The sequence below is a fragment of the Xyrauchen texanus genome, chromosome 23, assembly GCF_025860055.1.
Source record: "Xyrauchen texanus isolate HMW12.3.18 chromosome 23, RBS_HiC_50CHRs, whole genome shotgun sequence".
Taxonomy (NCBI): domain Eukaryota; kingdom Metazoa; phylum Chordata; class Actinopteri; order Cypriniformes; family Catostomidae; genus Xyrauchen; species Xyrauchen texanus.
In genome coordinates this window covers 4101347-4127676 of record NC_068298.1, presented here as the reverse complement: position 1 = coordinate 4127676, position 26330 = coordinate 4101347, and the positions used below count along the sequence as shown (strand labels likewise).

At 40.2% G+C, this 26330-nt stretch overlaps 2 protein-coding genes across 3 annotated transcripts in view; one reads left to right on the top strand and one right to left on the bottom strand.

Moving 5' to 3' along the window:
• LOC127663377 (monocarboxylate transporter 8-like) overlaps positions 1-12022 on the bottom strand; it is a 47264-nt gene extending 35242 nt beyond the window's left edge. The window contains exon 1 of the mRNA XM_052154935.1: positions 10298-12022. Coding sequence (XP_052010895.1) covers positions 10298-10697 — 400 coding nt within the window. The 5' untranslated portion in view covers positions 10698-12022. The remainder of the gene's footprint in view (positions 1-10297) is intronic.
• Positions 12023-20654: 8632 nt separating this feature from the next.
• On the top strand, positions 20655-24991 carry LOC127663381 (leucine-rich repeat neuronal protein 4-like). Of its 2 annotated transcripts, XR_007972979.1 has the most exons (3): positions 20655-20836; positions 23214-24639; positions 24684-24991. XR_007972979.1 is itself a non-coding variant. In XM_052154942.1 (2 exons), the coding sequence occupies exon 2, from the start codon at positions 23221-23223 to the stop codon at positions 23947-23949; it is 729 nt and encodes a 242-aa protein (XP_052010902.1). In that variant the 5' UTR covers positions 20655-20836; positions 23214-23220; the 3' UTR covers positions 23950-24991. The 2 variants fall into 2 exon arrangements, 1 of the variants encoding a protein (XP_052010902.1); XM_052154942.1 differs by having other exon boundaries at positions 23214-24991.
• Positions 24992-26330: the final 1339 nt, after the last annotated feature.

Sequence of the window (26330 nt, the reverse complement as noted above, 5' to 3'; positions counted from 1 at the left end):
ACATACTAACATGTCTACTTCACAAATAACATATGCCTTCAAGCACATCCCTGTTATCTGTTACAGAGCATTTACACAATACAGATGCAAGACAACACGCAACCCACACAATCTACGGCCACTTGGCACTTCAACACCTGCTCCGCTCTCCTTCTCAGTTGGACTCTGGAACTGCCTGTCAGCTGTGATCAAAGCTGACTTCATTCCAGCCTTTGCCACAAAGTCCACCCTCAGCATCCTGGCACTGACAGAAACATGGATATGTCCAGAGGATACAGCAACACCTGCTACACTGTCCAAAAACGTCTTCTCTCACACCCCTCAACACACCGGTAGGGGAGGGGGAACAGGTTTGCTCATTCAAAACAACTGGACATTTTCACCACACTCTTCTCAATGTAACAATACTCCTTTTGAATTCCATGCTATTACTACAATTCAACCCACAAAAATACATGTTGTCATCTATCACCCTCCAGGTCAGCTGACAACTTTCTCGAGGAGTTGGATGTCCTGCTGTCCTCCTTCCCGGAGGATGGTAAGCCACTTGTGGTTCTTGGTAATTTCAACATGCACCAAGACAAGCCCCAGGCCACAGAACTGAATATTCTTCTGGCCTCATTTGACTTGGAAAGACTAAGCAACACAGCAACTCACAGGTCGGGCAACCAGCTGGACCTCATTTTTACACGCAACTGTACCAACTGAAATATTCTTGTTACTCCTTTACATGTCTCTGATCACTACTTTTTTGAACACAACTCTACCATCTACATTAAAACAGACTCCACCTTTGGTTTCCTTTCGCCGTAACCTCTGTTCTCTTTCACCCTCTCGTCTTTCCAAAGCTGTCTCTACCTCTCTTCCCACACAAAATGTATTTTCCACCCTTGATGTAAACACTGCCACAGACACACTAAGCTCTACTTTAGCAACCTATTTTAGACAACATCTGTCCTCTCTCCTCTAGGCCAGCATGTACTACACCACCCAACCCGTAGCTCTCTGACGTCCTTTGTGAACATCGGACTGACCTCAGGGCAGCTGAGAGGAGATGATGGAAATATAAAGATGCAGCAGATCTAGATAAGTATCGGTCTCTGCTTGCAACTTTTTCAGATAATGTAAAATCTGCAAAAATGTCCTCCAACAACAACAAGATCAACAGCACCCCAGACACTTGCAGCTTGTTTAGAACATTCAACACACTGCTCTGCCCTCCCCCTCCACCGCTTGATACATCAATGACAGCAGATGTCTTTGCCACATGTTTTAAGGTTACAACCATCAGCAATACATTCTCAGCACCTCACCCTGTCAAACACCCATCTCTGTATGCAACTCCTCTGTCTCTATGTTCTCTCCTCTGACTGACACTGAGGTCTCTAAACTCCTCCTCTCCAACCACCCCACGACCTGTTCCCTTGACCCAATTCCTTCTCAACTTCTCCAGGCCATCTCTCCGTCCATCCTACCTGCACTCACACACAGAATTGACACATCTCTACTTACAGCCACTTTTCCCACTACATTTAAGCAGGCTCAAGTAACCCCACTGCTGAAGAACCCTCTCTTCGCTGGGCATCACAGGAACTGTGTTTGACTGGTTTAATTCCTCTCTCTCAGTTAGGTCCTTCAAGGAAGCCTGAAGGGGTGAGGTGTCCAAGCCACATCAACTACTTATTGGGGGACCTCAGGGTTCAGTGCTTGGTCCACTTCTCTTCTCTATATACACACACAACATCACTAGGACCCATCATTCAGGCACATGGTTTCTCTTACCACTGCTATGCTGATGACACACAACTCTTTGGAAACCCCGTGACTGGCGAGAGCTTATTTGAAATCATCCTCCTTCATCCTCCTTGACTTGTCTGCTGCCTTTGACACAGTGAACCACAAGATCCTCCTGTTCACCCTCCCTGACTTGGGCATCACAGGAACTGCGTTTGGATGGTTTGAGTCTGCACTTGGATGGTTTGATCTCAGTGGCAGATTGTTCAAGTTCTTCTGGAGAGTAGAGGTGTCCAAGACTCACCAGCGGACCACTCGGGTTCCTCATGGATCAGTGCTTGGAGCCCTCCTTTTCTTTATACAACATCTTTCGGACCGGTCATTGAGGCACATGGCTTTACCTACCATTGTTACGCAGATGATACGCAGCTCTACCCATCGTTCCAACCTGATGACCCTACTGTCTCAGCTTGTATCTCTGCCTGCCACTTGGACATTTCGGCCTGGATGAAGGAACGACACCTTCAGCTCAACCTTACAAAGACAGAACTCCTCGTGATCCCAGCCAACCCATATGTTAACCACAATCTCACTATTTATCTTGGTTCAACTACACAAACACCAACCAGAACAGCCTGGAACCTGGGAGTAGTGTTAGATGACCAGATTCATTACACTGCAATCATCTCATCAACCGCCCGGTCTTGCAGATTCACGCTTTCCAACATCAGGAAAATCAGGCCTTTCCTGTCTGAATATGCTATACAGCTCCTGGTCCAAGCTCTGGTCAATTCAAGACTGGACTACTGCAATGCTCTGTTGGCTGGCCTTCCAGCTAACACAATTAAGCCACTGCAAATGGTCCAGAATGCAGCAGCGTGTCTGGTCTTCAATCAGCCAAAACGGGCTCACATCACCCCACTCTTGATTTCACTCCACTGGCTACCAGTAGCCGCCCGCACCAAATTCAAGGCTTTGACTCTGGCTTTCAGGACAGCCAATGGAACCACACCCTCTTACTTCAATTCAATTCTTCAGGTCTATGCTCCAACTCGCTCTCTGCAGTCCATGAACGAGCGACGCCTGGTGGTCCCATCACAAAGAGGCTCAAAGTCTATTTCACGATAACTGCTCCTCTGTGGTGTAATGAACTTCCAACCACCACATGATCTCCTATTACCTTCTCAACATTTAAGAACCAGCTAAAAACACATCTGTTCCACGAGCACCAATTGCACTTACTACTGCACTTAACCTGCTCTTAATGTACAAAACAAATCCTTGTCTCTTTCTTCTGTTCTTAAGCAATTAAAACCAACAAAGACAGGATATGATAAATTGACCTAGTACAATTTATAATGCAATTAATTAAAAGCTAGGGAAAATAAATACACAAGAGATGGAGATGATTTCATGACCAATGGAAGCTCATTCCAAAGTATAGGGGCTCCCACCGCAAAAGCTCTATCACCTTGAGTTTTAAGGCGAGATCGAGGAACTGACAGACACAGCTGATCACCAGAGCGGAGAGACCTTGAAGGTTGATGCAAACGTATTAAATCAGAGCTGTACTCTGGTGCTAGACCATGGAGAGCCTTAAATACATATAGCAACACTTTGTACTGGATTCTGACCCTTAATACAAAAAATGACTTTAGCAATGAACAGCTGTTGTCAACATTTACTATGTGTTCATTGCAACTATACCTACATTTTAGCAAGATGATTTTCATGTGGCTCGTTGTACGTATCGTGGCAGTTTTCTAGTGAAATGACCACTAGAGGTGCTACAACAACAACTTTTATTGCCTTTCGCACAAATCAAGACTAAAACGGAAGATTATCAGTTAATAAACACGTATTTTTCACCCCGTTCCTCACACAATGCTACTTTATTATAGTGTGTGGCTTGTAAGTAGGGCTGGGCGATATGGACCAAAAAGATATATCTCTTTCTACGAAGTGGATTAAATGTTCAGTTGTAAGTCAAAGCCACATGTGATATGGTAAATTAAACTTGCATTGTGCTTTGTTTCAAGGCAGAAGACTTTTCGGGGCTGCGAAGGCTTTGCGGCCGGGGTTGCAGCAGCAGCAGCATGAACTTTAACACATACTGCAGTTAATGGCGCTAGCACAGCACGGATCAAACTATATCGATATAAACGTTATTGTCTCATCCTATATCTCTGAAAATATATCGATATACCTTAAATGTCACCCAGCCCTACTTGTAAGGAAATACATTTTAATGCTTGCATTACATAACCAACTAAATTTACAAGCTTGTTCAAGTGCGATATCAAATTGAGCGGTAGCTCGACTGAGAGATTGTTGCACTTGCGATGTAAAGGAGTCGGGTACGAGTCCTGAAGAGCATGCAAGTTGAGACGTGATCCGAAAGTGCCATAGAAGCCCCACAAAATGACATTTTTTGTCTCACATTTGATTTTTCTAACACTATCGGTTAGGTTTAGGTTTAAGATTTTGGGGTAGAGAGTAGAAGTAGACCGATATGTCGCCTTGTCAGCACATCGTGTTTACAACTTCATATCCTGTGAATAATCATGCAAAACTTTATCTGGTGAAATATACAGGCTATAAATGCTTAATTTGGTAAATACTTAAAAATAGCTCATTATAATGGAACCGAGTCTCTATCATGTAAAAATTAGAGTCCTGAAATTAGTAATTGTATTTCTTGTTTATAGATAAACGTATTTCTTTATGCACCAAATCTTCTGTTATTCTGGTTTTTATTGAGATTTTGGTAACATAATGAACTGCTTCTGGAATTTCTATGAATCAATTTTAAAAACTTTAAGCAGATTAATCAGTTACAGGCCTTTTCCTCCACCTTAATTATCAGTATCAGCAAAATCCACGCTCGGTCGACTTCTAATAGTGAGGCCAGTTTTGTTGGTTAAAACTTTATAGAGCATTAAACGTAAACATTTTACTCGCTTTTAGCGCCACACAGTGGACATTTCACCTCGGAACTGCAGCGATACGTGTTATGAACCATCAAATAAAATTTAGCAAAAATACTGCCTACTGTAGCGTAATTTTCATCATATAAGGCGGTTTTATATAGACCTAGATCTAAACACATCAACAAAATCCTTTAACTTCAGTAATCTAGTCTTTATGTATTTTTTAGATTTTTTCATTTACATTACATTTACATTAATTACATCAGCGAATCATCTTAAGGAGACAGTGGTACGACAAGTGCCATATTGCAAAGTTTCACTAGCATCAGAATAGTATTCAAAACAGATTAAAGTGCGACAAGAATTAATTAATTTATTTTTAGTGACTGGTTAAGTGCTCATGGATAAGATGCGTTTTTAAGTTGTTTTTTGAAGACAGACAGTGAGTCAGCTTCACGGATGGAGTTGGGAAGGTCATTCCACCAACGTGGTATGATGAAGCCGAAAGTCCGGGAAAGGATTTTGGTGCCTCTTTGTGTTGGTACAACAAGGCGACATTCCTTAGCCGACCGCTGGCGTCTGGCGGGAGTGTAGATCTGCAGAAATGATTTTAGGGATGCTGGAGCAGACCCAGTGACTGTTCTGTATGCCAGCATCAGAGCCTTTAATTTAATACGTGCATCAACCGGCAGCCAGTGTAGAGAGACAAGGAGTGGTGTAACATGTGCTCTCTTTGGTTCATTAAAGACCAGACGTGCTGCTGCATTCTGGATCATTTGGAGAGGTCTAATAGCACATGCAGGGAGGCCCGCAATGAGAGCGTTACAGTAGTCCAGTCTAGTTATGACAAGTGACAGAACAAGCAGTTGTGTGGCATGTACAGAGAGGAAGGTCTTATCTTCCTGATATTGTAGAGTGTAAATCTACATGATCTTGCAGTCTTTGAGATTTTTAGATATTTGTTTAGACATTATTTGTTAATAAAACGTTGTGGCCACAGGTTATGCATCATATCATCAAATATAAATAACATGATCAAGAAGTTGAACTCATGCAGGAAAATCCAATGTCTCATATTTATATACATTTATCTTGTGTTTTGTGATGTTTGTCAAAAGGGCATGAACTCAAAATTACAACCCTGTTACCATGACTTTGTATAGAAAATAGAAAAATCAGCCTTAAATTCCTTGTAGTTTCACAAGGCTTTCATGTCAAATTAAACCGTAAATCTACACTGTTATCATCATATTATATCAATATGTATACATTTCACTTGGCTTGGCACAATGCAGTTTATTAACACATTAATTGCCTGATTGAATACTTGAAATCAATGCAAAAGTGTATAACAAATCATCTAAAGTGGCAAGGCTACTGTGTCATAGAATGACCCTTTTAAAATACGCTCTGCTTTCTACAGAGGAAAAGACAAAAAAAGTCACTGTTATTATAAGACAACTGGGTCAGAATTGGCAATAAGGACAGAATACACACACACACACACACACACACACACACACACACACACACACACACACACACACACACTTACACAATAGATGACATTGCCACAAATAATTCATGCACATCCTTTGATTCTTCATACTATTCATATGTCGCATGGGAAAAGACAAACTAACAGTGACTTCATATGCTCATTTGTTTTCTCCTTAAATCACTTTTCCGGTTCTTCCAGTGGGCTTGTTTTTATTAATATTCATAGGTAAACATCAAACAGCCTTCTGAAGTCATAAAACAGAACAGCGGATAGAGAGTCTGAACATTAAAACAAACAGAGATTTAACGGAGCATGGGGCATAAAAACCACAGCATGAATGCAATACTCCAGCATGCAGCGAAGATGAAGAAGCACCGGCGAGTTCCTGAAACAACCAGAGGCCTGTGAGACATTTAGGAGATAATTAGCATGTGGACTCTCTCTTGTTTTTCTCACGTTTTCTCAGGTATGGGGGTCAGACGTGAGATCAGGGGTTGTTGGGTTCACTTACAAGTTCAAAAGCGTTCAACAGGGCAACTGCATTGAACTGCAATGGGAATGAAAGTTATTTCTGGTTCAAGACTGCAGAGTGAGAGCTGCTCACAGGGGCGTCGTGAACCTAATTTATTTTTAGCGAGGACCCGATGGTGGTCCTGACTCACTTTGGTGCCATAGACGAGACAAGACTGATATACATGTTTCAACATAATAGACAAATTGTTGTGAGCTGATTTTAAATAACATGCAAGGTCTGATATTGATCTTTTTTTTTTTTTACATATAAGCCTTTTTTACTTCCAATGATCATGCAACTTAATTATTAAAGCCACACAAAACTTAACAAGTTGCTTAACTTATAACAAGTTGCATTTAAATTAGGACGACATTCCCATGGACCGCCCACAGTCCATTCAATCTGTCTGATACTGCACACAAATGTGGAAAAAACTTCAGTCAGATTCCTAAATTGTAACACACCACTGGAGAACATATTAAAGGGACAGTTCGCCCAAAAATGAAAATTCTCTCATCATTTACTCACCCTCATGCCATCCCAGATGTGTATGACTTTCTTTCTCTCATGCCATTCCCTATTTTCCTCCTGAACACAAATTAAGATTTTCAGAAGAATATTTCAGCTCTGTTGGTCCATACAATGCAAGTGAATGGTGACCAAACTTTGAAGCTCCAAAAAGCACATAAATGTAGCAGAAAAGCAATCCTTAAGACTTCAGTGGTTTTATCCATGTCTTCTGAAGTGAGTCATTTCATTTTGGGTTAGTGCTAGATGGTACTATGGGAAGTGTAATTAAGCTTGAAATCATGATCGCCATGGAGACTCAAGATTCATAGTTTAAAATGAGTTTCATTTTGGTCTGTTCTCATCCAAAATCGTTTGGATTGCAAAAGAAGCAAAGATTAAACCACTGGATTCATATGGATAACTTTTATGCTGCCTTTATGTGCTTTTTGGAGCTTACACGTTTTGGTCACCATTCACTTGCATTGTATGGACCTACAGAGCTGAGAAAGTCTTAAAATCTTAATTGGTGTTTTGCAGAAGAAGAAAGTAAGAAAGAAAGTAAATGATGAGAGAATAGTCTCATTTTTGGGTGAACTGTCCCTTTAAGGATTACAATTGCAACCCAAATGTAGTTATTTCGACATCATCCACTAAAAACCCATACCAGTAAACTACTAATCTAAATATTGGGGGTTCCCTCAAAGTCCACGGTGACTACAACCCCGTCCAGATGAATTACCAGGAAGTTTATCGGTGGTGTAGTCGGGGCCATACGCACGTATATGCCATATGCATACTTCTTTCCCATGGCTGTTTGCATTTAACGTCTTCTAAGGATCCATATTGGCGTATACCCTCTTGTTTTGCTGCATAAGAAGCCCATAATCTACTGTTGTGTTAGTTTCCCTTTAACCGTATTGGATGCCGTTTTGTGAAACTGGAGATTCTTTGTTGTAATTGGTGCATTATCACTTGAATTCTGCCATTCCCCGCCCCTGACAACCGTTGTCACCACCATCATCAATTGAGGGAAATGAGGGGAGAGAGAGAGAGAGAGAGAGAGAGAGAGAGAGACACCCTCAAGCTGAAGCAGTATCAGATCAAATTAATTAACAAAATATGCCAAACGTCCTGTAAAATAAGGGCGGAGGGCAGGCTGGGTCGTGATCCTACGCACCAGGTCCCGTATTAGGCTAATCAAGCCTCTGAGGTTTAAAGGTCGACTGCAGGGTGTCGTGCGGGAGAGAGAGATTGTTTATGGACATGTCCGTCATGTGTGTGTTTGTGTTATCTTTTAAGTTTACCATTAAACTATTATTTATATTGTCAAGCCGGTTCTCGCCTCCTCCTTTCCTCACTGTCGCTCCGCGTTGGCCTTTGTCCTCTTTTAAATTTTACAGTTTTTTGGGGGGTACTACACTGTTACTGGAAGTACCCCCCATTTTATTATTTCTGTTTCCCTCCCCTTGTCCCCTCCCTCGTCCAGGTAGATGGGGATAACCTGCCGGCAGACAGCGCGGAAGGCGCCCCCTCCCCCAGGGAAAGGGTGGGGGGGATGTACGTCAGGCCGGGGGCTCCCCAGCCTGAGAGAACGAGGGAGGAATGTGGCAGGGCGGAGGGCTGTCCCGTATTAGGCTAATCAAGCCTCCGAGGTATAAAGGTTGACTGCAGAGGATCGTGCGGGAGAGAGAGATTGTTTACAGACATGTCCGTCATGTGTGTGTTTGTCTTTTAAGTTTACCATTAAACTATTATTTATATCGTCAAGCCGGTTCTCGCCTCCTCCTTTCCATTAATTCCTTTACAGTATGAAATCCAAACGTGATGCCATTTGTCCCATATTTTAGCGTCACACACCCAAACTGCAGAGAATGTTTCACAAAATGAGAGAAATTGACCTGAAACACACACACACACACCTTTTGTGTGAGTTGTGTGAGATATTGGCTGTTGCTTTACAAGGACGATCAGTGACAATGAGCTCGTTTTGGAAGACAGAGAGAGAGAGAGAGGTAAGAAAAAATGCATTAATTCAAAATAAAAGTACAGCAGTACAGGTGTATTTAAAATCACTTAACGTGATTTTATTACATTTCCCTTATGATAAACACTATTTACTGCCACTAATCCAGTGAGAAATCCACTATTTCCATGTTCTCTCCTTCCTGTATGTTTTATTTATGTTTTCCTTTATTTTGTGGTGTTAGTCAAATGTGGTCAAGCATAACATATCCACCCTGTAGGGGTGGATATGTTATGCTTGGGAAGATATATGAGAAATTCATCAAATTAAAAAAAAGTTCAATATACAGTTTTTAAGGTAACAGAAATAAAATCGTAAATATTAGTTTACAAATATGTTAGATATCAATCGCAGACCACGTAGTGGCTATTTTCCGTAGTTGGCTCTATATGCGCAGATTATGCAATCTACAGTAACAGTGAAGAACAGTCGATAGTAACAGACCCCAACCCCTCCCTCCCCCCTCCCTTTGATACACACAATAGCACTGAAATATTACCATATGCATAAACCATGATATTTGCTGTATATGGTAATCCAAGGTACTTTAAAGAAGAGTGATGCTGCAGTCACAATAAAACATTGATACCAAGAAGTACCACGGTACACCATTGAGTAACATATAAATACCACGCATGAACATAAATATGATAATCATTCATTATCATGGCGTATATCATAGTGCTATCTGGTGCCATCACTTTGCCACAGTACCACCAAAGTATTATTTGTAAGGGAGTTGATGTACCTGTTGCCTATGATTCTGTTCAATATTCGTTTTTCCATGACCTATCTAAAAAAAAAATGCTCCTGAGTTTTCAGTCAGTTATAAGCAGTGATGTGTAATGTGACACAGCCACCTCTGGGCACCTGCTGGCATCTCCCACTAACTTCAGCAGGACACCGGGCGCCTCCCTCTCTCTGTGCCGGGTCCAGAGAGCCACTTCACGCGGCTGCCACCAGACCGGAGTCCCTCTGCTTTGGGGCTCTAAGAATCAGGTGTGATCCTTTAAGCCTCTCAGGATCATGTGTGCGTGGAATCTGCTTTTGGTATATGAGTGAAACATATGGAGGATTCAACTCACCCACTTTAAACTGAGACGTCTGATCTTCGTGGTCCTTCAGCAGCATCATGTGCAGAATACCGAACGAATTCTGTATCCCGAAAATCGAGCCGTTGCACCAAGTAGCGGCGAACACTACAACCCAGCCGAACCCGCCCTCGGGCGGCACGAAAGCGGGTCCCGGGTGTCCCGCGGTGGAGGCGGGCGGCGTCGCCGGACGCTTGTATGCGCCGCCTGTCTGTATCAGCTGCACCGTGCTATCCTCCGGCGCGATTTTATGCTCCGGTTCCTCGTATTGTTCAGTCTCTGGCTCCATGGTGGAGGGAGAGGACTGTTCATTCTGTCCAGCTTGCGGTTCAGGAGTCGATTCCTCCAGACTACCTCCTTCTGCAGTGTTCTCATTGCTTTCGGGGTGCATCATATACAGAGGATGCAAATGTTGTTCCTATAGAACACGTTTATCATACGCGTCCGAATGAGTGAATCAAAAGAATGAAAAATGAATCCCAAAGATTTGAAAGAAAAAGCCAACCAAGTGGACGCTACACAATCTCTTCCCGCGCGTGGACACAGTTTTGCATGGATGATCACTCATAATCCGATCGATAATGCCCAAATCTTGTTATGAGAGATCACTCGTAATGATAACGCCACAGGACTTCCAGCAAAAGTCCTTTCTGGGAAACGAGCACAATGAGTCAAAAGCTCCGTTCACATCCCTTTATTTCAAATCAAACGTGCACCGACTCCTCCTCTGTCATTTGTTTAATATTTAAACCAGACCCCGGTGGGCTGCTCCGTTCACTTCTCTGGCTGTTACAGTTACAATTAAACGTTCCAAACCATCAATGCACATTCTGTGCTGTTAAATGTAACAATTAAACGTTCTAAACTATCCATTCGCATTTTATGCTGTTAAAATGTAACAATGAATTGTTCTAAACACAACAACGCTCATTCCACGCTGTTATAAAGTAAACATTAAACGTTCAAAACACAATGACACTCATTAAACGCTTTTAAATCGTAACAATTAAACGTTCTATACCCAACTAATAGGCATTCCGTGCTGTTAAAATGTAGCATTTTATCGTTCTAAACACAACGACCCTCATTTCGCGCTGTTGAGAAGTAAACATTAAACGTTCCAAACACAACGACGCCCATTAAGCACTGTTAAAATGTAACAAACAAATGTTCTAAACTATCAGTACTCGTTCTGCATTGTTACATGTAACAAACTTTATAAACACAAGGCTCATTTTGAGCTGTTAAATGGAAGAATTAAACGTTCTGAACACTATGCCAACTCCACGAGGGTTAAACTCTAACAATTAAGCGTTCTAAGGCGAGTGATACAATGTAACAGTTACAAACAATCTCCACTCGCGTTCAGCGCTGACCCGCTGAAGGAACGGATTTTATAGGTGCCCCTGGGCACATTTAGTCCACCTGAATGTTTAGCGTTCCATTAGAACGGATGAAACCGAACGCATCCGGATCGGTGCTCGTTGCATTTGAGTTCCCGAGTGTTGCGGAAAAGGCAAGTGCACAACGCATCAATGTGAAAGGAACTGAAGCATATAGGCGACGTTATGCACAAATCAGACCGTTCCGGAGTGTAAATAGTTCCGAGGGCAGCGTCTTGTGCGATATCCAGGACCGTGGCATAGTGTTCGGCTCTTCAGTACGGAAACGGGTGGCGGATCGGTATATATAGAGGCGTAAAGCTCGTGTTTGGGAAGCCATGACGGGTTATTATGGTATGGAGGGGGAGGACCCGTGACGCGCTTCCCCATACAGTAATGCCTACAGTAATGCTTCCAACGTGTCCAGAGGGAGACACATATAGCCTCCATACAGTTTATATGGAGTTCCCTCATGCATGCACAGATATGGAAAATGCATTACTGAAAACTTAAAGACAGAGGCTGTATAAACACATGTTACATTTTAACACATAAAAGTGTTTCATTTGATTTGATTTGTGTTGGTAGTATCTCATCTTTTATTCACAAACTGATTTAGTTTTTTTTCAGACAGCTGAAAAGGAAAAAGTTGATGGTCGTGTCAAAGTGACAATATGGGATAATGATTTGTATTTTCCATGCTGCAACTATGTTCTTCCCCTCCAGCTGATTGTTTTGCTTTATTTGCATTGTATTTATTATGCTTGGGTGGGTCTTAATACATCACAGGTGTGTTTTCAGTTTGCCTGCTATGACCGTGGTTGACCACTAGAGTCCAGCAGATACCAGTTTATTGACCCTCTTGAAACGCATAACCAGGGCAGGACCCTGATAATATGAATGAGTAGAATATGAAACTATGGTTTAAAGGAATAGTTCAGCCAAAAATGAAAAGTCTCTCATCATTTCTCACCCTCGTGCCATCTCATATGAATGTCTTTTTTTATGCAGAACACAAATGAAGATTTTTAGAAGAATATTTCAGTTCTGTATAAGTCTTCACAATGCAAGTAAATGGGTACCAACATTCTGAAGCTCCAAAATGCACGTACAGGCAGCATAAAAGTAATCCATAATACTCCAGTGGTTAAATATATGTTTTGTGAAGCAATATGATAGTTATGGGTGAGAAACAGATCAATATTTTAGTCATTTTTTACTATAAATTCTCCTTTCGTCCCAGCAAAATCAAAAGAAGAAGAATGTGAAAGTGAAACTGGAGATTTATTGTAAAAAAAAAAAAAAAGAAAAGAAAAGAAAAAGGACTTAAATATTGATCTGTTTCTCATCGACAGCTATCATATCACTTCTGAAGTTATGGATTAGATCACTGGAATCTTGTGGATTACTTTTATGCTGCCTTTTTGTGCTTTTGAATATTTTGGCACCCATTTACTTGCATTGTATGTTCCTAAAGGGCTTAGATATTCTACTAAAAATCTTTATACTTGTTCAACAGAAGAAAGAAAGTCATGCACAACCGGGTTGGCATTAGTGTGAGTAAACGAGAGAGACATTTCATTTGGGGTGAACTGTCCCTTTAAGTGCATTAACAGAATGTAATAACTGAATTCAATTAAATGTACAGTAGGGGGCGTATTCAGCCAATAGGATTTTCCCATATTATGAACAATTAAAAAATACAGACAAACCTGTGCATATCACTAGAATGTCATACACACACACACACACACAGACACACGCACACACGCACACACAGACACACGCACACACACACACACACACACACACACACACACACACACACACACACACACACACACACACACACAGATAGACAGACACACACACACACACACACACACACAGACACACACACACAAACACACACACACAGACACACACACACACACACACACACACACACACAGACACACACACACACACAGACACGCACACACAAACACACAGACACACACACAAACACACACACAGACACAGACACACAAACACACAGACACACACACAGACACACAGACACACACACAAACAGACACAGACACACAAACACACAGACACACACACACACACACAGACACACAAACACAGACACACACACACACACACACACACACACACAAACACACAGACACACACACACACAGACACACACACAGACACACACACACACACACAGACACACACACAGACACACACAGACACACACACACACAGACACACACACACACACACACACACAGACACACACAGACACACAAACACAGACACACACACACACACACACACACACACACACAAACACACAGACACACACACACACACACACACACAGACACACACACACACAGACACACACACACACACACAGACACACACACACACACAGACACACACACACACACACACAGACACACACACACACAGACACACACACACACACAGACACACACACAGACACACACACACACACACACACACACACACACACACACACACACACACACACACACACACAGACACACACACACACACACACACACACACACACACACACACACACACACACACACACACACACACACACACACACACAGACACACACACACACACACACACACAGACACACACAGACACACACACACACACACACACAGACACACACACACACACACACACACACACACACACACACAGACACACACACAGACACACACACAGACACACACACACACACACACACACACACACACACACACACACACACACACACAGACACACAAACACACAGACACACACACACACACACACACACACACACACACACACACACACACACACACACACACACACACACACACACACACACACACACACACAGACACACACACAAACACACACACACACAAACACACAGACACACACACGAATATAGTTGAACAGACAAAAAGAATAAAGAAATGAACAAGAGAGGGTACATAAATGTCATTTTAGACATCACTGAAATTATGATTTTAGATGTAATTATGTTAACATTGTATGATTTAACAATCTTTAAATGTAGAGCATTTTACATATGTTTTGAGTTTGATACTGCATTTATATAAAGTTTCATCTCTTTCATAAACACTGTGAGGAGAGGCTAAGGATGCGATATTTGCATATGCGAATGCAAAATGTACATTAAAATAAAATTAAGTTTATAGAAAATGCATCATAACATGATAATTATCCTAAATGTTCTGAAGAAAGGTGGATTATGGTCATATTTGACATATAATATATTTGTATTTGACTATTATGTGTTCATAGCTCCATATTATTATCATGCATAAATTGTGTCTTCGTGGTTTTTCTAAGATTAGTACAAATAAAGGCTCAGATAAATGGTGTAAGTCTGATTCTATTTGGATTCGAATGAACGTTACTATAGAAGTTAAAAAAATTCTCCCTTTTCATTTTAAATCTATTTTTGTAAACAAGAACTACAATACATGAGCCTAAAACCTGCCGAAAGTAGGCACAGAACAAATGAGATGTCCCGGAAAGGAAACAAAATACATAGGTTGCACTTTTATATCAAAATTCATTAGAGCTGTAAAATGTGGCTAGCAAAGCTCAGATCATTTGCACATGTTTGAGACATTGTTGGGATCTCTCCTGAAACTCAATTTTCCTTCCTATGAGGCCACAAAAATACGTTTTCAAAGAACAAATATGTACAGCCAGACCCAAAACCGATATACTCCAGAAATCGGCTTTTCGGAGGACAGTCAGAATGTCAAGTCATGCTGAATTACTGTAAGAAAATGAGTTTGCTGACTGAAACTTCAATGAAGAATTCAAGGATGTTCAATACATTTTATTTATATGTTGTAGCTCAGACATTTACATTTTAATTTACATTAGACACTTTTATCCAAAGCGACTTACAGAGCACTTATTACAGGGACAATCCCCCCGGAGCAACCTGGAGTTAAGTGTCTTACTCAAGGACACAATGGTGGTGGCTGTGGGGATCGAACCAGTGACCTTCTGATTACCAGTTATGTGCTTTAGCCCACTACACCACCACTCCTATTTACTCAGACGATGAGGTAATCCACTCACACAAAGAACAAATATAGCGTTTGACATCATGGATGGCTCATTATCAGGAGATTCTTGATACACAGAATTCACACCCATGAGTTTGTGGTTGTAGTGGATCATTTATTCATCAAACTGTGGGTGGATTGTGTTAGTTATGAGGTTCGGAGGGTAACATTGCTTTGCTGGAACAATACAAATTTCATTCTCTCCCATTACAAGATCTAAAGCATTCAAACAGGTGCAAGGGGACTAACATTTGGGAAGTCTGTTCACTTGTGTGATTGGCTATCACCTGTCCCACACTGAATGTCTGTCATTTTAACGGAAAGTTTGATTAACGAGTTTTAACTGTAAAATATACAGTAAAATTTGTTTTAATATATTTTAAAAGACTATACCGTAGTTTCTACAATAAAATGTTACATATTTTAGATGTAAAAAGTATGATTTTCCAGTAAGGTAAAAATGTACATTATTTGTACATGTACAGTTTACAGTAAATTATTGTTAAAATTACAATAAAAACAATAATTGTGCGTTCCCACAATTCCCTGCATGACCATCATATTTCATTCTGATGTTTCTAATGTTTAATATCAGTTCTATTCATCGGGGTGTTTCATGTTTAATGTAGTTTAATGAATGTTTACGGCATTATTTCAGTCTCACACGTGTTGCTCTGATGCTGTTTAGTGTTTGTGTGTCTCTACGTGTTTATTAGTCATTGTTCCTGGAAGAGCCACTATTGGTGAACTTGAGGTCATCATGAGCTCTTTAGTCATTTTTCAGAGATTAACAATACCTTATAAAGTCAAAAGCAGATTTTTACAGTTTCAGATGGTTAATATCAAGTTTATGACATTTTGTTTTTACCGTCAATTTTACTGTAGATTTTTTTTTCCAGTGCCAGCGTGTTCATTACAACAGATTTAAACTGTAAAATTTGCAGGTTCTTCTGTAAAGTTGATTATATTTTTACTGTATTTTTTACCTAATTATTCTGGCAACCACAGCTGTCATTAAAAACAACAGGATTTGTTTTTTACAATGTAGTTAATCGACTAAGAAACATGTTATACATCAATCATTACCTGTTATTAAACCTTAGCTGCCAGGTTTGCCGATTTAAATGACCCAAACGTTATTTCCTCGCCCATATGTCTCTATAAATGTTCAGTCACCATTTATTCTCATTGTATGAATAAAAGATGCAAAGAAAGTTAAAGTGACTGAGACTCTCAGTCTTGAACACTTGTTACATGAAAGAAAGTCTCATAAAACAACATGAGGGTGAATAAATAATGACAGAATTTCCATTTTGGCACTTTAATTTTAAAACAGCAATCTGCCTTCATATTTGGGCCAGTATTGTAAAATAAGGGGCTTTCTGGGGCAAAGTGGTGGTGGTGTAGTGGTCTAAACCACATAACTGGTAAACTGGTAATCAGAAGGTTGCTGGTTCGACCCCCACAGTCACCACCATTGTGTCCTTAAGTAAGGCACTTAACTCCAGGTTGCTCCGGGGGGGATTGTCCCTGTAATAAGAGCTCTGTAAGTCGCTTAGGATAAAAGCATCTGCCAAATGCATAAATGTAAATGTAAATGTAAAATGTAAATCTCCTAGTAAACGGTGCCATATAAAGCGTTGGGACGTGCATATAGAGTCTCTTCCAGACCTATTAATAGAAACTGTTTCACTCCACTGTATCAATTATACATTAAACAGTGGAGTGAAACAGTTTCTATTAATAGGTCTGGAAGAGACTCTATATGCACGTCCCAACGCCCCGTGCATCCCATAGAAGGAATTTGAGGGAAGGTTTGCGGAGCAGATAAGGTGATAGTCCAAAGAATGACCTCCAGTCATGTTAAAAACACTATTTCATCTTGTGAAATGTCCTATGATCGCTTATAAGTTGTTCTTGTTTGGAAAGTGTAGTTATTATATTGTATGTAAATGTCTATACCTTTTGTACACTAAATAATTATGCCCAAACGTTTCATTTATATCCAAACAAACGTCAGTTTTGATGATTTTATTTCAACGCTGCGATACTCTAATAAGCATAAAAATATAGAGCACAAAAAATAAATAGTAAAATATAATATTTTGGTACTGAAATAATTGTATTTATTATATAGTATGTATTATGCATTGTATGCCCTTTCCAGAAAGGATACATACCTTCCAATTTGACCAGAAGTAGCCTATATTAGAAGGTATTATTAACTTGTTTGGAACAGCCTTTACATTGGTGATGCCTTAAAGGGACAGTGCACCCAAAAATGTAAATTCTCTCATCATTTACTCACCCTCATGTCATCACAGATGTGTTTGACTTTCTTTTTTTCGGTAGAACACAAATTAAGATTTTTAGAAGACTATCTCAGCTTTGTAGGTCCTTACAATGTAAGTGAATGGTGACCAGAACTTTGAAGCTTAATAAATCACATAAAGGCAGCATAAAATAATCCATATGTCTCCGGTGGTTTAATCCACATCATCAGAAGCGATATAATAGGTGTGGGTGAGAAACAGATCAACATTTAAGTCCTTTTTTACTCTAAATCTCCACTTTCACTTTTAAATCTGAAAGTCACATCTTGTGCCTGTTTAGTTTCACTTAAGTTAAAGTGGAGATTTAGAGTACAAAAACGACTTTAATGTTCTCACCCACACCTATTAACCACGGAGTAATATGGATTACTTTTATGATTTTTTTTTTAGAGCTACAAATATCTGGTCACCATTCACTTTCATTATATGGACCTACAGAGCTAAGACATTTTTCAAAAAAAATCTTCATTTGTGTTCTGCCGAAAAAAGAAAGTCACACTCATCTGGGATGGTCATTTTTGGGTGAACTGTCCCTTTAAAATGCCACCTATAAGAAGCTCCCTAGGTGAGCAGAGCCATTGGAAATAAGTAGACAGCTCAAACTTCTATAAATGTCTTTTAAGGGATGGGGGGAGGGGATGCATACACCTCATTACATGAAGAGCTGTCTGGTTTTTCTTTCAGTATTTTGACTGTACCTACCTGTGAGTGATTTCACACACCTGCTGTCTGAGTCATCATAGATACAATCTGTCTGTCCATTTATAAGTGTGTTTTCCAATCTTTAGACAGCTTTTTACCATAGAAAACAGTAAATAGCAATAGCTATTTTATAGCCAAGACTTTAAGATATATGTCTATTTCCAGGGGGCGTGCTGAGTGACTCCAGTCAGACTTCCTAGGCAACCAGTTGGCACGGTTGCTAGGGAGGGTAGAGTCACATGGGGTAACCTCCTCGTGGTCACTATAATGTGGTTCGCTCTCAGTAGGGCGTGTGGCGAGTTGTGCGTGGATGCCGTGGAGAATAGCGTGAAGCCTCCACATGCACTAGGTCTCCGTGGTTACGCGCTCAGCAAGCCACGTGATGAGATGCACGGATTGACGGTCTCAGACGTGGAGGCAACTGAGATTCGTCCTCCGCCACCCGGATTGAGGCGAGTCACTATGCCACCACGAGGACTTAGAGCACATTGGGAATTGGCCGTTCCAAACTGGGGAGAAAAGATATACGTCTATATTCACAGGAGTAAAAAGTGTGACAACTAGTCCCGGTCACCCTATACTGTATACAGCACATATAGAGAGCAGAGACCAACTTAACACTATTGTCAATGTTCAGACAGTGAATATGTGTGTTTTGTCTCTCTGGTCACGCACACATAGAGACACTGTGCTCACCTGACATGACCGTGCATGCCTGGCATAGATTTACTCGCAATGATAACGTGACTCATGTCGCTGTCTATGGAATGTTTTCTGAGTCAGGATGTGGGCATGGACGAGAATCTTTCTCTCATCTCCAGGGCAATGGCTTCCTCAATGTATCCCCGAAACCTGCTGCTACAGCTTTTCAACATGGCAAAGACATTTGCTTATTGTGATTTATACATCGTAAATAGTAATATTGAGACCATAAGAAGCTTTTATACCTCATCTGACCCTTCATTTTTGTTTATCGGTGTAATTCAGGTTTGTTTATCAGTGTCAAATGTATGCTTGTTTTTGCTGGGAGAACAATTAAACAAAAAACATGTACGTCAAATTTCAAAAAGGACAAAAAATATGAGAAAAAAAACAACCCAATAGTAGTCCATTCAACTTGTGCGCTGTATGCGAATGTATAACAAATGTATGTTGTTATTCACTGAAAATCTTCCCATTATCAAATATCATTCTCCAATCCACTCAATTTCAACTGGCTCAATGCATACAGATACGACACCTGCGAAAAACCAATAGCGCTTGGGATCAAAACTATAATGTGAACATTAATGTTGAATTTGTCGTGGACTGATTTTCAGTGTATAATTACTTAAATTTCTGCCTTTTCTACGTACATAGAAAATAGCGCACAAGTCTATATGATCAACTTCTGGGGTGCCTTTTTGTCATTTTTGGGCCCTGGTCGACATCTCCTTTTGTGTTTCATGTAAACAATACCAGCGTACAGGTTTGAGCCGTCATGAGGTTGAGTAAATAATGACAGAATTTTCATTTTTGGCTGAACTGTTACTTTAAAAGTCAAATTCACACACGCCTGTATGAGCGCACCACAATATACTGGGACCCAGATGAGTTCCAGCATGTCTCCCGTTACTACTGGTGGAGAAATTCACATTCAGGGCAGCACAAAACTCAAACAAACTTGAAAAGGAACAGAGAGACGGGGAGAAATTGATTGAATTGAGATGCAGAGAAAGTGCTGGAAGGACTGAGTGAGAGCGATGAGAGAACGATAGAAGTGTTTCATGAAGAAAGAGAGAGACAGGATGGTGGGAGGGCGGCAGACGAGTGTGGGGGTGTACAGAGGGAGGCGACTTGAGTGGAAATAAAAAGGGAAGGTGGACGAGAGGAATGCATAAGTGTGAAAGAAAGTAGCGAGGAAGTTTTCTGGAGAGAAGATTTCATTCAAAAAGGAGGGAACAGACGCTATCAAGATCTATCAAGACTTTCATCACAAAGGTATTCTGTAATAATAATTCTGAGGGTTTTACAGGTTACCATGACAAACAGAGCTATAACACTGGACTGGTGTGTGTGTGTGTGTGTGTGTGTGTGTGTGTGTGTGTGTTTTACCATGGTTACAATGGAATCCAAATTACTAGTTAAAACAGTTACTTTTGTAACAGTTATGCTGCTACTGTAAAATCATAAAAAAGCAGGATTTTAGGAGCTATTTCTTAATTTAAGATATTTTCAGAATCCTTTCTGTCATTTTCATTATAACAGTTTATAACAGTATTATAACTGCAACAACTACGTTTTTAAAGTGAATGTGCTCATGTAAAACGTGCCACTATAATGCTTGGATGTTGTGGGTGGTGCCAGTGTGTTGCTACATGGTTGCTAAGCATGTTGCTATGTGGTTGCTAAGGTGTTCTGCGCGCCATACAAGCAAGAAGCGCTATTGTCTCCGGGTCTCTCATTCAGTTTAACTTTTGTTAGTGCGCACGACCGTGTTCACTGTTAAAACTAGCCTTGATTTGTGTGTCAGTAGAAATAAGTTAGCAAATAATGTAACAGAGCGCACATGCAAATCCTGACAAGAATAAAATTTTCTAAGCATATAAAAGGAGTGTGTCCATATTTCTATTCTTCTAATTCATTGCATACAGTCCATTTACACTACCAACTTCTTATGAATGTGCAGTTTTTGTTTATATCGCTGGTGCTTGAAGGAATCGACGATATAACAGGATGCAGATTGTGCAATAACCGGAGAAGAACCACCAAATTAATTGCACTTGACCCAGCCCATTAGTCTGTAGCGTGGGGGATTTCACCAAACCCACTTGCGCCTTGATTTAGTGTATGCTTGCTCGAAAATACCAAAACTTCACGGCCATGCCCACTGACTTTGCGCTCATGATTTATGGCATAGCGATACGCTTAACTCTTAAAATAGGACCCTATGGGGTTTTCCGCCTATTTTAAAGTGAAAATAGTAAATCCAGTCACTTAGAAAAGTAAAAGCACAACTACTAACTTAACTACATTTTTCAGGAATGTGAAATGTAAATGAACCGGTTAACATAAATGATTCATATAGGAACTCCAATTTATTTTATTAAGTCGGTTTGTTCGGACAGTTTATGTAAATGACCCGGTTAAAACTAATTATTCAAATCAGAACTCCGATTCATTTTAGTGAGTCACTTCATTCGGACAGGTCATGCTAATGAACCACTTAAAATAAATGATTCAAATCAGAACTCCGATTCATTTTAGTGAGTCACTTCATTCAGACAGTTCATGTTAATGAACCACTTAAAATAAATGATTCAAATCAGAACTCCGATTCATTTTAGTGAGTCACTTCATTCAGACAGTTCATGTTAATGAACCGGTTAAAATAAATGATTCAAATCAGAACTCCGATTCATTTTAGTGAGTCACTTCATTCGGACAGTTCATGTTAATAAACCGGTTAAAATAAATGATTCAAATCAGAACTCCGATTCATTTTAGTGAGTCACTTCATTCAGACAGTTCATGTTAATGAACCGGTTAAAATAAATGATTCAAATCAGAACTCCGATTCATTTTAGTGAGTCACTTCATTCGGACAGGTCATGTTAATGAACCATTTAAAATAAATGATTCAAATCAGAACTCCGATTCATTTTAGTGAGTCACTTCATTCGGACAGTTCATGATAATGAACTACTTAAAATAAATGATTCAAATCAGAACTCCGATTCATTTTAGTGAGTCACTTCATTCAGACAGTTCATGTTAATGAACCGGTTAAAATAAATGATTCAAATCAGAACTCCGATTCATTTTAGTGAGTCACTTCATTCAGACAGTTCATGTTAATGAACCGGTTAAAATAAATGATTCAAATCAGAACTCCGATTCATTTTAGTGAGTGTTCGTTCGGACAGTTCATATAAATGAACTAGTTCACATAAACGATTCACTGATTCATTAGAGCCCTTCTGAAGCATTTAAAGGTACAGTTCACCCCAAAAATGAAAATGATGTCATCATTTACTCACCTTCAATTTGTTCCAAACCTGTACAAGTTTCTTTGTTCTGCTGAACACAAATGAAGATATTTTGAAGAATGTTTGTAACCAAACAGTTGTGGGGCACCACTGACACCACTGAGTTAGTCATGTTTCCATGGTAACTGGCTGATGATGAAAGATTGACTATTTTACCTTTGGTAAAACATGCTCTAATCATGCACAATAAGACCAGGAATGTGCATTTTGATCTCATGTTGACTTTAAAATAGCAGTTTATTGAGAATTGCTTCGTTCATGTGTCTTGTGTGATTATGTTTCAATGAACGGAGATGCCAAAATTAACTTTTATTGTTACATCCATGCAGGATCAAGATGATGCCCGATTCACAGGTCACATTCCTCCTTCTATTCCTATTGGAGACCATCTGCGCTGCATCTGTTGGCCTATCATTGCTTCAACCACCCGTCACACGTGTTCGCATTACCGAAGTCGAGGACTACGATGATGAAGTAACCTCAAAGATGACACTCGCCCCAAAACTGCCCAGTCTCACCACCACCCGTGGAGTCCCCCAGCTTTGTGACTATAACCCCTGTGTGGCTCAAACGAGCCCTTGCATTGAGATCGCAACCCACACGGGGTGCCTCTGTCCTGGGTTGACGGGTCCGGAGGTGCGGCCCGGAGCTCCGAAACTTCGGGAGGTGAAACTGGACCACTCGGGTGAGGTGATCGTGCACTGGTGTGCTCCACTATCAAATGTCACGCATTACAAAGTCACGCTAAAAGGCAGACAAGGCCAAGAGTGGGTCTATGGGGAATTTTTGAGGAACGGTGCAGTGCCCGAGCTGAAAGTTGGGGAGGCGGTTTGTGTGGCGGCCGTCAATCAGGCAGGGGTCAGCGAAGAGGAGTGTGCCCCATATGAACCGCCACAGCCGGATCAAGCCACTATGAGCGCAGGGATCATCGCCGGGTGTATCGGCTTCCTAGTGCTAGTTTCATTGGTTGTTGTGTTGCTATGGCGACGAAGGTGTCGAAAGGGCAGTATGGGGGAAGGGGAGGGGCTCGGCAATCCTACGTACACGAATGATGGAGCACTATAAAGACAGACAGGAAGTGATGCCTTTACACAGGAAATATCCATTATGCTAAACTACAAACATTTCAAAATGATGAGGACAATGGAACTGCAATGCATGGAGACTGAGTATTGTACAAAAAAACCACCTAAAAGTATTACAGTGGTGAAAATGCTCGACCATGCCCTCGCCTCCACATTCACAACTAAACTGCTGGGACTGGTTCTGAATTATTTGTATTGTGCGATTGTTTGTTATGTTTAAATTTAACATAAAATCTAAATTGACCCTATTTGCTGGTATTGTGCACTATGCTACTGAGCACCATAGAGGACAAGGAGAGAAATTATTTGTGTTCCCTCGCAATGCCTTTATCCATCCCTTATGAAAAATAACCATGGTTTACTACGGTAACCATACCTGAACTATGGTATTTGTAGTAATACTATAGTAACCACAAAATGTACCATGGTTTTGCTACAGTAGCCATATTTTAAGCATGATATTTGTATTAAAAGCTAGTAATAATAAGGGAAAACCAAAACTATGGTAATAAAATCATATTCATTCTGCCCAAAAAATATTGTTTTTATATTTTACTATAGTAAGACAAACTTCGAATGCAAGGGAGCGCAAAACTCATTGTGAGGGAATGCAAACTATTGGGAGGAAATGCTAAACTTATTGAGATGGGAACGCAAAACTTTTTGCGAGGTAATGCAAAACTTATTGTGAGGGAACGCAAAACTTATTGTGAGGGAATGCAAAACTTATTGTGAGGGAACGCAAAACTTATTGTGAGGGAATGCAAAACTTATTGTGAGGGAACGCAAAACTTATTGTGAGGGAACCCAAAACTTATTGTGAGGGAACACAAAACTTATTGTGAGGGAACCCAAAACTTATTGCGAGGGAACACAAAACTTATTGTGAGGGAACACAAAACTTATTGTGAGGGAACGCAAAACTTATTGAGATGGGAACGCAAAACTTATTGCGAGGGAACGCAAAATTGTATTGCGAGGGAACGCAAAACTTATTGCGAGGGAAAGCAAAACTTATTGCGAGGAAAAACTTATTGTGAGGAGCAAAACTTATTGAGGAACAAAACTTATTGTGAGAGCAAAATTGTATTCGAGGAACGCAAAACTTATTGTGAGGAACGCAAAACTTATTGAGGAACGAAAACTTATTGCGAGGAACGCAAAACTTATTGTGAGGGAACGCAAAACTTATTGAGGGAACACAAAACTTATTGAGGAACGAAAACTTATGCGAGGAACGAAACTTATTGTGAGGGAACGCAAAATTGTATTGCGAGGGAACGCAAAAATGTAAAAACTTCCCTGTCCTCTAAGGGGCTCCGTATGATTACAGTATAAGTACACATTCTTTTGAAGAAAAATATTTGTGCTTTTAAAATCTTTCAGCAAAATGTAATAACTTGATCCTGAACGACTTTTCGGCTGATGTCACAATGCTAAACAACAACCAAATGTTGTAATGTACCGCAGCCCTGTCCTACATTTTTATTGTCGAATATTCCGATTCACTTGTAAATACATTAAATTTAGGAAGTAATATGGGTTGTGAATGTCTTTTAACGTTTAATGTTTAACTTGTAAATATAACTTTTAGGAAGCGAGTCAGGGTTTTATAAAGTATCTGTTGTACAGCTACATAGTTAGAGAGTAACTACTGAAAATTAAATAATATTTTTAATAATTCGTTTTTTAACTAGTACTTTTTAAATAATAATAATAAAAATAATGGTAATAAAAATGCATTGCATGACTGAATTTGATGTCTATTTATACATGCTCAAATGAAATAGCGCTTTGGGGAATTTCGTAAATCTAGACAATGGACTGATGCTACATTGAGCACCGTTTGCTCTTGCGTAAACACTGTTACACATAATGCCAGTGGATCTGAGCATATTGCGTGGGCTTTACTGAAAATCACTGATAACATAAATGGAACTGTGATATAGTTTTATGGTACAGTGGCTTCATTGAGCAATGTCAGATTCAGGGAGCTTTCCATCCGACTTTGTCAGTCAAAGTCTTCCTTTGCTAACAACTAATTTCAGTTTATTGCTGTTATATAAAGTCTGTTTGACTGCCAGGAAGATATTTGCCTATAGCAAAGACAGACAGTGTGGAGTGGTAAAGATATGGCCTGGTAACTAAAGGTGGTAGGTTCAAACCCTAGAAACGACAGCAGCTGTAATAAGTGTATGCCTACCATACATTGCTTTGGATAACTGTATCGGCTATTAAATGTACATTTATTCATTTGGCAGACGCTTTCATCCAAAGCAACTTACAAAAGAGGAAGAACATCAGCGAATCATCTTAAGGAGAGAGTGGTACGAAAAGTGCCGTATTGCAAAGTTTCACTAG

Coding starts and splice junctions, on each gene's coding strand:
- LOC127663381 (XM_052154942.1), top strand. CDS start 23,221: ATGATGCCCGATTCACAGGTCACATTCCTCCTTCTATTCCTATTGGAG.